Genomic DNA, 14,763 nt, shown 5'->3' with positions numbered 1-14,763 from the left:
TAACGACAAAATTGAATCGTGAAATCTACAATGTCGTTATAACCGAGTTTGATTGTCTTGACATTTCAATAAATTTTCAGTACTGTTTTATATTTTCCCAAAAAATCGACTCGTTTCTATCTTATCTATTGTCGATCTTTAACGAGGACTTAATTCTTCAAACGTCCAATGATGATCTGTACTTACATATCGTTTCGTGTTCGGAAGTTACCAATTAAAGACGTCATCTACAAGGACTTTCGGGTTTAGTTAGTGACGTCCTTGTCGGACGTAGAAAACAGATTTATATCATATAACACGAATCGAACCTCTTGTTTTTTTAGCGTTAATGGGAGACATCGTTACTGGCAATAGTATTTAACTCATACGATTTTTTTTTTTTTTTTTTTTTGCATATTAGCTGATGATTTATAGAAAAAAACGTTGACTCTTCTCTCTCTCTCTCTTCTTCTTCGTTTTATTTGCGTCATTTCAAATCTGATTTCGTATAGGAAATAATTACCATCGAATCCAGAGGGGCAAGACTAAAGTGGTGTCGTTATGTTATATAATTCGTCACGTGCTCAACTCTTGGAAAAGTCAGTGCACATACTATACCATTGAAAGAATACATTATAAATATATGACGGAATCGACCCGAAATTCCTACCTTGCGCCAATTTTCGTGAATAGCCACAGAGACAATAGCAGACAATTAAAAGTTCATTAATATTGTGAACAAACACAAAAAGAAATACACACAATCTTCTCTGAAGGGGGGAAAAAATAAAAGAAGACACGTAATTACAAGTCTAGCAAAACACACATAATATTCCTCCCATCCTATTCTGTTATGCATGATAGGACCTAAATGTCGAGAAAACATTAGCTGCGCATATATATATATACGTAGGGAGGGGTAAGGGCAATACAAAACCCAAACTTCTACTCACCAGTTCAGTTTAAAATCACGGGTCATTGCCGATCGATCAATCAACAATGTGGGAGTCTCACCTACACTCCAGAGAAGAGAGAGACTAAAGTATTTTTCCACTGAGACAAGAGATTCCCACAATTCGATCTACTGGAGGTTTCCATTTTCGTTGTATGCGCACTGTGTGTACTTTTCTTCTTTTTTTTATAATATTAATTCTTTGTTGACATCAATCAACTTGTGAGGCCAAGACTTCATGTTAAATTCACACGGTCACGAAAGAAAAGAAAAAAAATATATATGTATCCAATAAAGAACATGGCTTTCGGCAGCTTCCATGCAATTTTGTTTTGCTTCGTGTGGTTCCAGTGACGGATTCATACAATTCGATTCCCGGAAAAGATATTGAACCTTAAAATAATATCATTATTTTTCAGATGTTTCTGTGGGAAAATACGATGTGAAAGCGAGTTTCATCGTAAAATGATTGGACAAATGTTTGTTCCGGTGTCAAACCACTGACCGTTAGGATTATAGAAATCGATCGATCGATCGATCGATTATCATGGTGTATGCGTCAATGCACAGGAAAATTATTATTAAAAATATTAGAAATCCTGTCGGAATGATTTTTTTTGTATGAATGATGATACACACACCGCTAATGGCAGGTACAGTGAACTCAATCCAAATTCCTTTTGGTTAGTGAAGTGGCGAGATGTCTCAACATGCGTGTGTCATCATCAGTTTGACGGCTTGATGATTCATCTCTGATCCTAATATTTCAACTTTGACTTCCGTATGGTTGTGCATGACTGTGCAGAAATGCGATCGTAAAAATCGTATCACCATTTCTAGATTGATACCGACTGGTCATTTAACTGTGCTTCCGTCGCGTTAATCGGAATGGGTAGTGAGATTATACGACAGGTTTCGTGATGTGACCCAAAAAAAGAATTCCAATATATACGTCCGAGATGCATGGCCACCATCATAGTGTGATTTGTGCCTTCCTGCTCTGCTGCATTCATATTTGTTGTGAATGGAGGGGGGCGCAGATGAATGTGCGACAAATCCCTGTCGTGAGTTGATCGTAACTCAAACATTCGAGCACGCGACTTGGTTTTGTGAATATTCTATTGAATTCATCACGCACATCTAGTGAATACCACTATCTGTTTCCATCACGCAACTATCTCTCATGCAATTCGATTCGGGCATCGCCGACACATATTACGTACAGTGAAACTTCGTTTATACGTCTCTCATTTATACGACTCTCACATTTATTCGACGTTTGGCTTGGATAGCAATCGGTTCCTGTACATCGGGGCTCTTCAACCTTTCTCGAGTCGCGAGCACTGAATATTTCCATCGTCAAACGAAGAGTATCCTTACGGCAACCTTGATCATGGCCCCTACAAGGGCGGTGCTGACAGAGCCCGATTCTCATAATTTTTTGTCCCAGCCTAAGGGCCCTGCTGCAGGTTGCGGGAGGGGGTGGCATGACCTTGACATACTAGTGACTGGAATCTGCATACTAAGGACATACTATAACAGGATTGGAGATGCAATTAAACAAATTAAAATTCTTAATACAGTTGATACTGCCTATTAGAATCACGAATAATGTGATTATGGGTATTGTTATCACTTTTGTGAGGAACGGAACGGACCAATACCATAACGTGGAAAAAAAAAATTAGTTTATAGTTATTGGGACTTCAGATAATGCTATCAATTTTTCTTCCGTTGCAACCCCCGTACTTGCGAACTGGACATTCTTGGATATGGTTATCATTTAGTTATTGTTGTCAGAAAACCTGAGCCCTGATGGGATCACATTAAGCGGCATGGGCTGTGTTTTGAATGTCTTTTGGGAGGGGGGGGGGATATTATTTATTTTTTTAAAAGAAATCTCAGTTGTGAAGCTAACGCATTTATACGACGTTTTAATCCGGCCTCCTGAACGTCGTATAAACGAGGTTCCACTGTACTGTATGAAGGAACGGGAAGTTGAATAAAAGGCGTATGCCTTCAAGAAATAGAGGACATCAGCATCAGCATCTCTTCAAAATAAGCAGTTTGCGTACACACACACTCGTGCCGTTGATTACGCTCCGAAGAACATCTTGAGACGATTTTTTTATACATATATTTCCTAGTAACTGTTTTGTGTTCTTCTTCTTGTCTTTTTACCGCCCTTGTCGAGGTCCATCATGGTTCAGGTCCTCAAATAACATGATTAGCGCCTTGTGACGCGTGTTCAAGGTTGCGTGAATACCATAGTTGGAAAATAAAAAAATTAAAGAAGGTGAGGTTGACGTGATTGAGCTTTCACTTCCTGCGTGTCAAATGCGACGCACCGCACACACACACGCATGCGGTGCCCACTATAAGTAAGGGGTGTGCGGATAGCATCAAAGATTACCGAACTGCGTCAAAGCACGTCTCGTACGCAGAAAGTGACAATAGATTCACTCGTTGTCCGCAGGATGTCTGCTCCTATGACTTTCCACCTAACGTATCGTATCGTGTCTTTTTTTTACTTTCACTAGACACCATAAGCTACTAATTTGAGTTTAATGCTTTGTCACAAGTGAAGCGTCGAGGCACATTCGTGGAAGACTACTGGTGTCCCGAAATTACTGAGTTTTTTTTTGCTCGTGTCTAAAGTCTTTTCAACCAATAAAATCTAATGCATAGAATAATTAGTATTCCATTTGGTTTCCTTAATACCAAGAGAACGGTCTTGTGATCTTCACAAGACTGTAACTAAGCATTTCCTTTCCTTTCGGGTCATGAACATGTTGTGTCACGCTTCTGTTGACCCTTAAAGGTCCCTTATCAGTCCTTATCTTGGGCCTACCTTAACCTTCTCTCTTTCTCAAATTATGCCCCCTCCCCTTCACCCTAGACAAGGCCCGTCTTTGTAACGGGAAATTGGTTTTTATTAAGAAAATAGCTGACCAATATATTGGTCGTTTTGCCGTAATGCACATCAGATCCAAAGTGGAATTATTACTTGCTACACTAATACTAATCACTGCCTGCTGCACGCTCTTTGAATGGATTTTTAACCCTTTAAAAAACACCCCCGGCATAGCAAAACACCCCCCCCCCTCCCCCACGTAAAACACTGTATGTTTTTCTTCTTTTTTAATATGGTAGGCTTTCTTAAAACTTTTAACAGGCGAAATAAGGGGAATAGTGTTCTATTAGTCAAGAGGGAAATGTGCTTCATTAGGAAATCAGCTTCGCAAAATATTTGTGCTTGCCATTGCTAAAATAAAAGACTTTTATAGGGTGAGATATCGCGTCAATGCTGCAAAAGGGTTAAACGATTCTGGTAATTTCTGTATTAATGTGATGTGGAATCTTCCCGAAAATATACGCTGAAAATTAAATTTTTAGAAGAATTTCAAGTGCATTATTTGTTGCAAAAATATTGATTGACGATTTTTTTTAACGTATAGTCACCATAAAATGTGTCCTAACAATGCATTAGCCAAAAAAGTTTTTTTTTTCCAATGTTCGAACTTGTACTTTCAAGAATGCTCTAACCAACAAACACTTTAACAAAGCTGTGGTTATTATTTTAACAATGCTCTGGACATCAGCTTGGTCAGTTTCTTTCAACATATGTCAAAAACGTTGATCAATACTTTGGTTAATTAAAGTTTTCAACAATGCGCAACTAACTTTTCAGCAATGCTTTCAAGTACAAGTAACTAAACTTCTGGTCAAGCTTTAGCTTGAAGAATAGCTTCTCTCGAATCTTTTCAATAAAAGATTCGAAATTTGTAAAAAAAAATTGAAGTATAAGAAATTTTTCAATTTTGGATTTTTAAAAACTATTTTAAAATGAAAATTGTGTTGATCATCATTATTTTTTTTATTTGAAAATAAATTTTATACATATAAGAATTTTACACTTATAATTGGTTCCTTTTACAACTAAAAATATACAACTAACTTCCAATGTTTGACTAAAATAATTCCCCCCCCCCACAACGTATATGTTTCGAATTCATGAAAGAAAAGCTCTATATATAATAATTAATAAATAATAATTAATAATTCGTAAAAGTCCCACCTATATATAGTTTAAATGCGTGTATATAAACACAACTATATAGAGTATGGAACGTGACTATCATTAATTATTCCTTTAAAAAAACGTGTTAGATATAAATAAAAAGTAAAGGGTTCTGCTTAAAAAAACTAAATCGGACGTAGGCCCTGTTTGAATCATTTCCAGAAATAGAATTTTTTAACGGGTCACCTTTTCCCCCAAATTTTTTTAATATTTCACGCATACAACTTCTATTTCTCTCAGTTATTAAAGAAGGCGATGGATTTGACGTTAGGGGGCCCAAAGTGAGCCTTAGTAAGTAAATCTTAATGTTGAATGGAAAAGGAAGCCGCGCAATCCTTTTTTTTTGCAAAATCTTGAGTTGGAGGGAAATGAACAGTTGAAGAACGGGTGCAAAAACGTTAATGGCGTTTACCATTTCCTGAGACAAAGATAACTTTTTAGAGGAATATAATTTTTTTTCCTTTTTAATATGATCATTCATTTCTTGCTCTTTCGTGATGTTTCCATCCCCTCTTTTTTTTTCTTTTTTTTTGGCCAAAAAAATCATTTTTCTACTTCTTTTTCGGCAGTTTTTATCCTAACCCGTAAGAAGGCCTCAAACTTTCTATATAGAATATTTACCCTCTACATAAAATTATATATTGCTATTCCTGGACTCTATTCATATGTCTTGTTCTCTTTTTTTTTTTTATAGAAGTAAGAACCTTTATAGAATTCATAATGATGTAAACTATGGCTCGAATTTCCAAAAATCCGACTGAAATCTCGCATCATACTGTTTCCAGGGCCGCTCATATCAGACGCAAGGCCTTTTCTGCTGAATGAATAATTTTTTCTTTATTTTTTTTTCCACATTTAAATTCATAATTAAATGAGCCATCTGGTTTAATAATTAATAAAAAAAAGTTATTATTTTTTCATTAATATTACTGTGAGTGCACACCTGATGAGTGCACCCCCACACCAAACTGAATTTTTTCGTCTCATCATGTTTCAGCAGTTTTACACAAGCTTGTAAAGAATTTGATGATCACAACCCGGGACAACTTCAGAGGTTATTAAACAGCTGAAAAAAAAATTCCGTCAAAGTGTTAAAAATAAATTGTCGAATACTGGTATATGCGAGTATGTTTGCAAAAAAAAGGCATAAATATGAGAAATTCGGACATTGCTTATCTATTTATTGATAGAATTTCAAGCAGCTGAAGGCAAATTGAAAAAATTAGGCTCTATGTAATAAGTGAATTTTATAATTTTTTTACGACCCACTGTCACGCAAGTTCGTTTCTGATCACGACCTATAATTTATGAACGATAACAACTCAAAATACTGCGATTTTCGTGCTTTACTAAATGTTGGCTTTTGTGCACTAATTAGAGTATTGCAACAAAACCCATCCCAAGGAGCAAGCCAAAATCATTTAACGTTTCTTTCGAAAGTTTAATAAAGAATAAATAGAAAAATGACACATTTTTTAAAACCTCTCTAGGGAGCCACCTCTCAATAAAGTCAAAATTTTCTGGTCTGAAGTTTTTTCCAAACACATTGTTACCATTTTAAAGGGCTTGTTTTTGAAACAAAATCTAAATTTCTATATGGACACACTGTCCTAAAAAACCCCAATTAGAAAACTGTTGCCCTGTTTCGCCTGAGGAAAACAAAAAACATTCCACTATTCCAAGTGCAATATTCGTTCAGATATCTGAATTCAAAAATCGGAGAAAAGTTGGAAAAAGAACAGCATAAAATGACGGACAAATACGCAATTTATATCTTTTCGCTCGATCTCGATTATTTTTAACGGTTTTAAATTATTTTTTAATAATTCTTTTTTCAAGACCTGGGATACACATGTGAACTTAAATCGTATGGTCCTACACTAAAGATATTGGCCGAAATAAATAAATTATTTATTTAATTAACTATTATTATTTTTCTTTTTAAAGGACATTTTGACATACAATAAAGACAAATCAATCAAAAAAACTTTTTTCAAATCAGTTTTGGCTCTTAAGTATGGAGGGGCTAAACATCTTCAGTGACTGCGATTATTTATAACTTATTACATAGATTTTTCCGCTGTTTGTGTACTAATGAGGACCGCTTTTAAAGGAACCCGTTAGCTACTTGGGCAGAGTTAATTGACATAACGACTTTTATAAGTACATACGTGTACCATATGTATATAAATAATACTTTTTTTTGCTCTTCTTTTTTTCCGCTCGTTAACATCAAAGATACCGGAGGAATGCCAATGTCACGGTCGCACATTTTAAAAATAGTCCCAAGGAGAGGAAGCAGTCTCAAAAAAAAAAAAGCTTTTAAAACTCTTTGGTGCTTGAATTGTATATATATGTACGTTACGAAATAGGTCTATTTTTTAATCGCTGGCTGATGTTGAATGTTATGACGTCTTTAATGATGAAAGTTTACCGAAAATGAGAGTCAAAAATTAATTTTCTAATTTTTGTTTTCCTTACAGCTGGGATTTTTCACTTATTATACAGTCACCATGGGCTCTGTGACGACAACGGGTCCTGTGCCTATCGATAGTCTATTCATATACAGACCAGACAAAAGGCTAGAAGTCTGGAGGTTCATATTCTACATGGTCCTACATGCGGGGTAAGTCAAAATTATTTAATTGACATCACGCAAAATTTTAAAAACAGGACAATTTCCCTTCTTGCCATTCAATATTCACAGACATTCATTTTACGTGTAGCCTCGAGAAAGTACAGTGTCCCATAAATTCGTAAATAGTTTGAAAATTCGTAGAAGTTGAAAGAATTGATATATTTGAATGGGGTTTGTGAAAAAGCCACTCTCACGAAAAGAGGTTTTTTAGAAGAAAAAAAATTTTTTTACAGAAAAAAAAAATCAATTTTTTGTTAGTAGAGGGTGTTTCAGGAAAGCAAATCACTGGAAGTGTGCAAACCAGAGTCCTACAAAATACAAGGTGTGTGAGTGTAACAGCTCATTTCTGAATTTTCCTGACTCGCGCGGGAATATAAGGCTTTCGAAAACATAAGGTATTCATTGTGATGTTGACATTGGTAAATAAAGCACAAGGTGAGGTTGTTTCGTCTAAGCCACAGAAAGCTTTACGAACGTTTCGAACACAGAAGTGATCGAAGAAAGTTTCGTGTACAAAATTCCGATTTGCTTTCATGCAATGACCTCTATTAACTAAAATTCAAACTAAACTTTTTCTGCACAAAAAAAAATCCCCCTTCGTGAGAATAACTTTTTCGCAAACCACATTCAAATATACCGATTATTTCTTCAATTTTTATTAATGCTTAAACTATATTAGACAATTTATGCACACTGTATTTGATGCTAGTTACACATTCAGCAATGGCTTTATATGATTTTATTAAATCACCCCTACTTTTATAGTGCCTAATAAATGACATTTTTTTTAAATTATGCTATATAAATAAATGTATTCTTTTTCCCTAATACTTAGTTTTTTTCCTCGTCTTTAGATGGATTCATTTGTTGTTCAACCTACTTGTTCAGGTTTTGGTAGGTTTACCTTTAGAGATGGTGCACGGATCGTTAAGGATAGGCACCGTTTATATGGCGGGGGTACTAGCAGGTATGCATCATTTCACATGGCCGTATATATATATTCAAAAATTTTATTTATATGCAAATTTATTTCCATAATTAAATTGAAATTGCAAATTCAATTAGCTAATTACGTTTTTAGTCTATATGATTGCGTAATAAGTCGATTCCTATACGAAATATTGATTCGGAAAATGTAATGATGATGATAAATTGAATGATGACGATGAAATAATTGTTATGTAATTATTAAATAATTTGTATTATATATATGATGTTTAAATTTGATAATTTTTAGGTTCTCTGGGTACTTCTGTTTTTGATACTGATGTGTATCTAGTCGGAGCTTCTGGTGGAGTTTATGCACTTTTAGCGGCTCACTTAGCAAACGTCGTTCTAGTGAGTTTTGTTTTTGTTAATATTTTCTTTACATGTACAATAAACTGCATATTACTCTTAAAGGTCACAAATTCGCAGAGAAGACAGCGGCTAGTTGGCACAGTTTTGACTTTTTGATTTTTCTACTCTTTTCCATAATAGTTACAGTAAATCTGACTGATGCTGCGGAAAGCGGTACTCATTGGCAACAGATTAAAGTTGAAAATATCATTTAAAATTGTATGCTCATTTCGTCAAATTTGTTTTAATAAAAATTATAGAAAACTACGCAAACTTACCCCATATGTGGGACAAGTTGACACAACCTCTGGAGTAAGTTGGCATAGCATGATGGTTGATAGAATCTGTAGAATCGTAACTTAGTAACTGAGCAACTTTTTCTTCGATACAAAAAATGTAGGAAAAAATTATCTGCATGTTAAGCATTCAATATTTTGAAGTAGAAAACGAATGTAAAAAGAGAGGGAAAAGTTACAAAAACTCAAAAAGAACAACAAAGTGATCATTCACTGCTTCACGTCCACCAAGAAAGTAGATCGATCGCTCACTGGTGGTTGTAATTTTCGCACAATTTTGCTGCGGTTATACCGCATCGGTAAATTATTGGTACAGTATATGACTTTTGCTCTATGCCAACAAGCTCGTCAGATAGAATGCCGGCTTGTCCCACCATGAATCTTCACACAAGAGGGCTGCCTCACTGTTCCATATGAAGCATTTCAGCACTTGAATACAAACGTTATTGACCACTCTATCACAGCTATTGAAAACGTCTCAACATATGCATAGGCTTCGCGGAATAACAACTTTGAGTGCAAAAAGAAATACTTACCTGGCAGAAAAACAAAAAACTTGCAGTTTTTTCTCTCTAGGAGCTCGAATCACGCTGAAACTACAATGGATGATGCAACATTCTCAGGTGGTTTGATACTAAATATGGTTTAATACTTCAGCTCTCACTTCGGTAGAAAAGAGAAGCTGTATGTCAACTCGCCCATCATGCCAACTAGCCCCGGTCTCCCCTAATGTGTATCATTAGTAATTAATCTTGAAAAAATTGAACATTTTAATTACAAAACATAAAAAATTTACAAACATTAGTAATTAATCTTGAAAAAATTGAACATTTTAATTACAAAACATAAATCACAAATCTCATGATGTAGTACTGGTTTCAAAAATCTAACATAAATTATTAGATTTTTAACTTTCAATTTAAATATAAAAAATAGTCGTAGCTGTTGTAGTAATTAAAAATTTATGAATTTCAAAAAAAATGATTTCGTCATAACTTAATAAGACAGATTGTGTGACTGTTCAATAATTTATTTTTGTCCAACTGAAATTCATTTTATCAAATATTTCTGTATAAATTTTCGTAATTATTGAACAAAAATGAAGTTTATTTTTTCGTTTTTTTTTCACAGAATTATAATCAGATGGAGTTCGGCCTTGCAAGGTTGTGCGGAATCTTCGTGATAGGTGAGTGCCTGAAATATATCCAACCAGTATTCACTGACTCATTCATTCATTGTGAACTTTTTAAATCTAAAATACGAGTATTCTATGGAAGTTTTGCACACATTTGATCTTTTATTTCCATTTCTGCAAAAACGTAAATTAATATATTTAATTCATTTCATATGAATCTGATCGAATTAAATTTATTTTTAAATAAAGTATGTCTAAACCAGTTTCCCAAACTTTTTGTTCCATTGCCCCTTCTTCAAAGAAATTTTTCTCTCATCGCCCTCCAACTCAAGCGAACCCATAGATTCCTTTCTTATACCCGTAGCTTCTATCACCCCCTTGGACCTTCCCATCGCCCACCGGGGGGGGGGGCAATATTGCCCACTTTGGGAAACACTGCTCTAAACTAATGGGAACACGGCTGGCGCAAATTCGAACTAGCCGTTGGATCTCGGCCGAGGTCCTTGGAAGAGATTCCAAGGGAGTTCGTGACAAGCGCGGACCCAGAGAAGGGCAATGAGGGAGATCGCCCCTCCCAAGAGCCAAATGTGTTGATATTTGTGTCTCGTAAAATACGGGATATTTCGATACTCCAGCTACTCCGACACATCGCCTGCATCTCTGCCTTCGTTTCATTCGATGTGCTGAATATTCTGTGGTAAAGGGGTCCGTTGCCTTCGTCTTATTGGCATAAAGTGTCCGTGGAGCATAATAGGTTGGAAACCCTTACTCTAAACTCGCTACTTGAAGCTTATCAGTACACATCAACAAGGAAACGTGCTTTTAATTACTGTGCAAGCGTATTATTGGGTGATTGGTGTATTATTCCCGCCATTTACGGATGCAAATGTGTTAAACTTCAACTCGAAATATATTATTATTCATTATAGATTATTTTAAAAAAAATGTTAATTATTCATACGGTTTTTTTCTTCTATTTTTTCCTATTATAGCAAGTGCAGACGTTGGTTTCGCCATCTACGACAGGTACGCCATCGAACAAGAAGGACCTCCGGTGTCTTACGTCGCTCATCTAACGGGGGCCTTAGCGGGTCTAACAATCGGTCTCCTCGTCCTAAAAAACTTCGAACAGAAACTCCACGAACAAGTGTTATGGTGGGTGGCACTAGGAGTATACGCCGCGTGTACTCTATTCGCTGTACTCTTCAACGTCTTCAATTATTGAAAATGAACTTCTGTTAATATACATATTATCAAAAAAAGAGAGACGAATATTCGCCATTTCTCAACTCTCCTCAGGGAATAATAATTGTACGCATCCACAACGTGTGTAACTTATCGAATCACCGTGTCTTCTACAAATGTCTCAAGAAAACATAGAGGAACCGTGGACATGATAATCAAATCCAATGGAATGTGTGTGAATAGTTTCATAAAGAAATTTTAAAAAAAGAAGTGTACTTTTTTCTTCCTGTGAAACTAAAAGTCAAATATTGCATCAAATAACGTAGAGAGAGAACTTTAACGAGTGCCCTCCTAATCAATATTTGACTCTTCATCTCTCTCTCTCTCTCTCTCTTCGAGAAGGATTTTAACCGGTAGATGAACTTTTATATGTAAATTGAATTTTAAGTTTTTTTTATGTAACAAAAGAATTTTTCCAGAGTTTTATATTATTGAAATCAAGGCAGGAAAAAAATTTATTTCTGCATTTTGATGAATGTGAATTTGTTTTAATATACAACTGCAGGGAATGGTCAGTAAATGTAGATAGAAATGTTTGTACATATATGTGCGTGAATCGAAAATTGTAAATACCGTCTCTGTTACTTTTGGCCGTAGACACCCGTCTTTATCAAAATCACTGAACCAACTTCATATACCCGTCATGTGTTATCGATTGAATTTCGAAAATTTTGGTTACACATTATTCTTTATTCTGAGATGCATGCTTACGTTTTTTTGAGAATTTTCTTTTGTTTTTAAATACAGTAAAACCCCTCTTAACGGCCACCCCCCCCCCCACTCTCTTTTACGGCCAGATAACTTTTCCTTGTGTAACGAAAGTACGCATTTCAAACCCTAACGGTCACACCTCTTTCACGGACGAACTTTTCTGCACGCCGGTGTCCACAAACTGAGAGGTTTTACTGTATATTGTTTAATGTAGAAAGGAATCGACGCATAGAGTGTGTGTGGTTTTTATCTACAAACACGAAACGTGCGCCTTGATCTTAAAAATTCAATCGATGATCTTAAAATTTAATTCCTTTAAAATTTGATTTAATTATAGCTTTCTTCTAATACAGTGAATATGTCGGTTATATCTGAAGTAAAATTTCAAAAGAATTTATAATATAAGATAAAACCGGATAAATTAATTTGGCAATTGATTCTCGATATAAAACCTGGTTTTTAAATGTCTGATATTTCTAAGAGTCCCGAGGGAGGACAACAACAATTTCAAATATTTAAATAGATATCCAGTGGATTCCGTTTGACAACCATATTATCTTAACTATATGTTTTTCATGGTCCAAATAAAAAAATTCCCTCTATAATAGTTGTTGGTATGATATTAATTGAACGAAATTTAAATTCTTGATAGCTAATGCTAAAAAAAAAATGTCTTTTTTTTCAATTTAATTTGAATGCTACCGTAGATGATGTACAGAGATTTGACATGAGTGGAAAATGAATAAGAAAATCGATACCCGTGAAAACAAAGAGAATGACCCAGCTTGACCACTGTAAAAGAAAAACATTTATTACGGAAACTTGAACCGTGGAAACAATTCTTTCATTTTCCAAATGCCAACATCAAAATTAAATCGGTCATTCGACCGTAAACGAAACTGAATGTGTTATTCGTTTTCGAAATGTTTATTTGATTGTGTATATAAGAACAAGGCATGATATCCCCTTTATTTGTTAGCATATTATAGAGAAGTGAAAACTTCAATCTGTTATTATTATATTATGTTTCAAAACCAACCGCCGCAAGTACAAAAACAATAAAATGAATCTCTTCGCGAATTGAATCTTGAAACGTATCGATAAAAAGTAGAAAAATTTCGATTTATTTGAAATGTTTCTATCATTTCAAAAAAAAAAACTTTATACGTATTGTTTAAATAATTCCTCTCATACAATTGTTTATAAAGTGATATGTTTGGTTTTTTCCCCGCGTTTTACGTATCAAATCAGTACGTTTAAAATGTGCGTGAACTAATGGATAATCTATTACCAAAACGATTTCGATATAACTATTCTAGTCATATTAATGTATTTCCCGCCTGTCTTTGATATGAAAAGTATATTCTGTACTAGTGTTTCTGTGGTTGTGTGTGCGAAAAGTAATGGAAAATTATGGATCTTAATTTTATTTATATCCGAAATTTAAGGGTTCGTGCTCTTACTATACAAAAACTCGCTATACGTGTCAGCTATGAATTTTGAAAAGAAACACTCTCTCTGCACTATAATCATTCAGTAGAAACACATTTACTGTACTATAATTTCTTTTTCATAGTACTTTTTAGAAGCAATAAATTGTGTAAATTTTAACGTCAGTCTTATTTTTATAACACTATTTTAGTCAAATCTATCAGAAAATTTTTCAAGTAATTTTTTTTTTTTTTGGAAACAGTTATTCAATATTTTTTTTTGTTAAAATCTTTTCATACATTTTCCCCTCACAGAGCAGAAAACTATAAAAATAAATTATTTTATTACGAAAGAGTATGAACCCTTAAATGGAGAAAAAAAATGGAGCATAAAATTGATGTTTTGGATGTTAAATACCAATATTTATAAATTTTCTTCCCTCTATACATAAATATGAATAATTTATTTTCAAAAGGGAAAACTAAAAAGTGTCTCTGCTTCTCGTACTTCGATCATCGCTTTCTTTAATAATAAAAAAAAGAGAAAAATAAAAAATTTTTTAGGTATTTTTGGATTACATGAGTATTTTTGTGTATGGAAAAACTGAAAAAAATATTTCTCAATAATATATACATGTATAAATATGTATGGTTCTGTAGATTATCACCTTGTTAAAAAAAAAAAGAACGGTCATTCCATTTACTTCTTTTCGTATTCCTTTGTGTGTGTGTTTGCGTCTGTGAAATCCGTGAAACGAACAGAAGAAATTCTAAATCATGAATTAATATATTCTAATAAAGTTAGATAAATTTGTGTATATTTGTTTCTTTGTGTGATCATTTGCATCAAAGCATTATTCAATGCACAATAGCATTAATTTAACTGTCAGTTTAAAAACTTTAATGACTTTTAATATTTATTATGTAATCACAAAATATGGATGATTTGATATTTATT

At 34.2% G+C, this 14,763-nt stretch overlaps 1 protein-coding gene across 4 annotated transcripts in view; it reads left to right on the top strand.

Moving 5' to 3' along the window:
• Positions 1–14,623, top strand: part of stet (rhomboid serine protease stem cell tumor) — a 209,190-nt gene extending 194,567 nt beyond the window's left edge. For all 4 annotated transcript variants that reach the window (XM_089244740.1, XM_089244738.1, XM_089244739.1 and 1 more), the window contains 5 exons: positions 7,496–7,638; positions 8,505–8,617; positions 8,888–8,988; positions 10,416–10,470; positions 11,412–14,623. In XM_089244740.1, the coding sequence (XP_089100866.1) occupies positions 7,496–7,638; positions 8,505–8,617; positions 8,888–8,988; positions 10,416–10,470; positions 11,412–11,644 (645 nt within the window). In that variant the 3' untranslated portion in view covers positions 11,645–14,623. The remainder of the gene's footprint in view (positions 1–7,495; positions 7,639–8,504; positions 8,618–8,887; positions 8,989–10,415; positions 10,471–11,411) is intronic.
• The last annotated feature ends 140 nt before the right edge of the window (positions 14,624–14,763 follow it).

The sequence above is a fragment of the Pholcus phalangioides genome, unplaced genomic scaffold (assembly GCF_987345545.1).
Source record: "Pholcus phalangioides strain wild (caught in Gottingen) unplaced genomic scaffold, Ppha-v1.0 ptg000015l_1, whole genome shotgun sequence".
Lineage (NCBI taxonomy): Eukaryota > Metazoa > Arthropoda > Arachnida > Araneae > Pholcidae > Pholcus > Pholcus phalangioides.
Note: the sequence above shows the minus strand (reverse complement) of the source record. Positions and strands in the feature narration are given on the sequence as shown.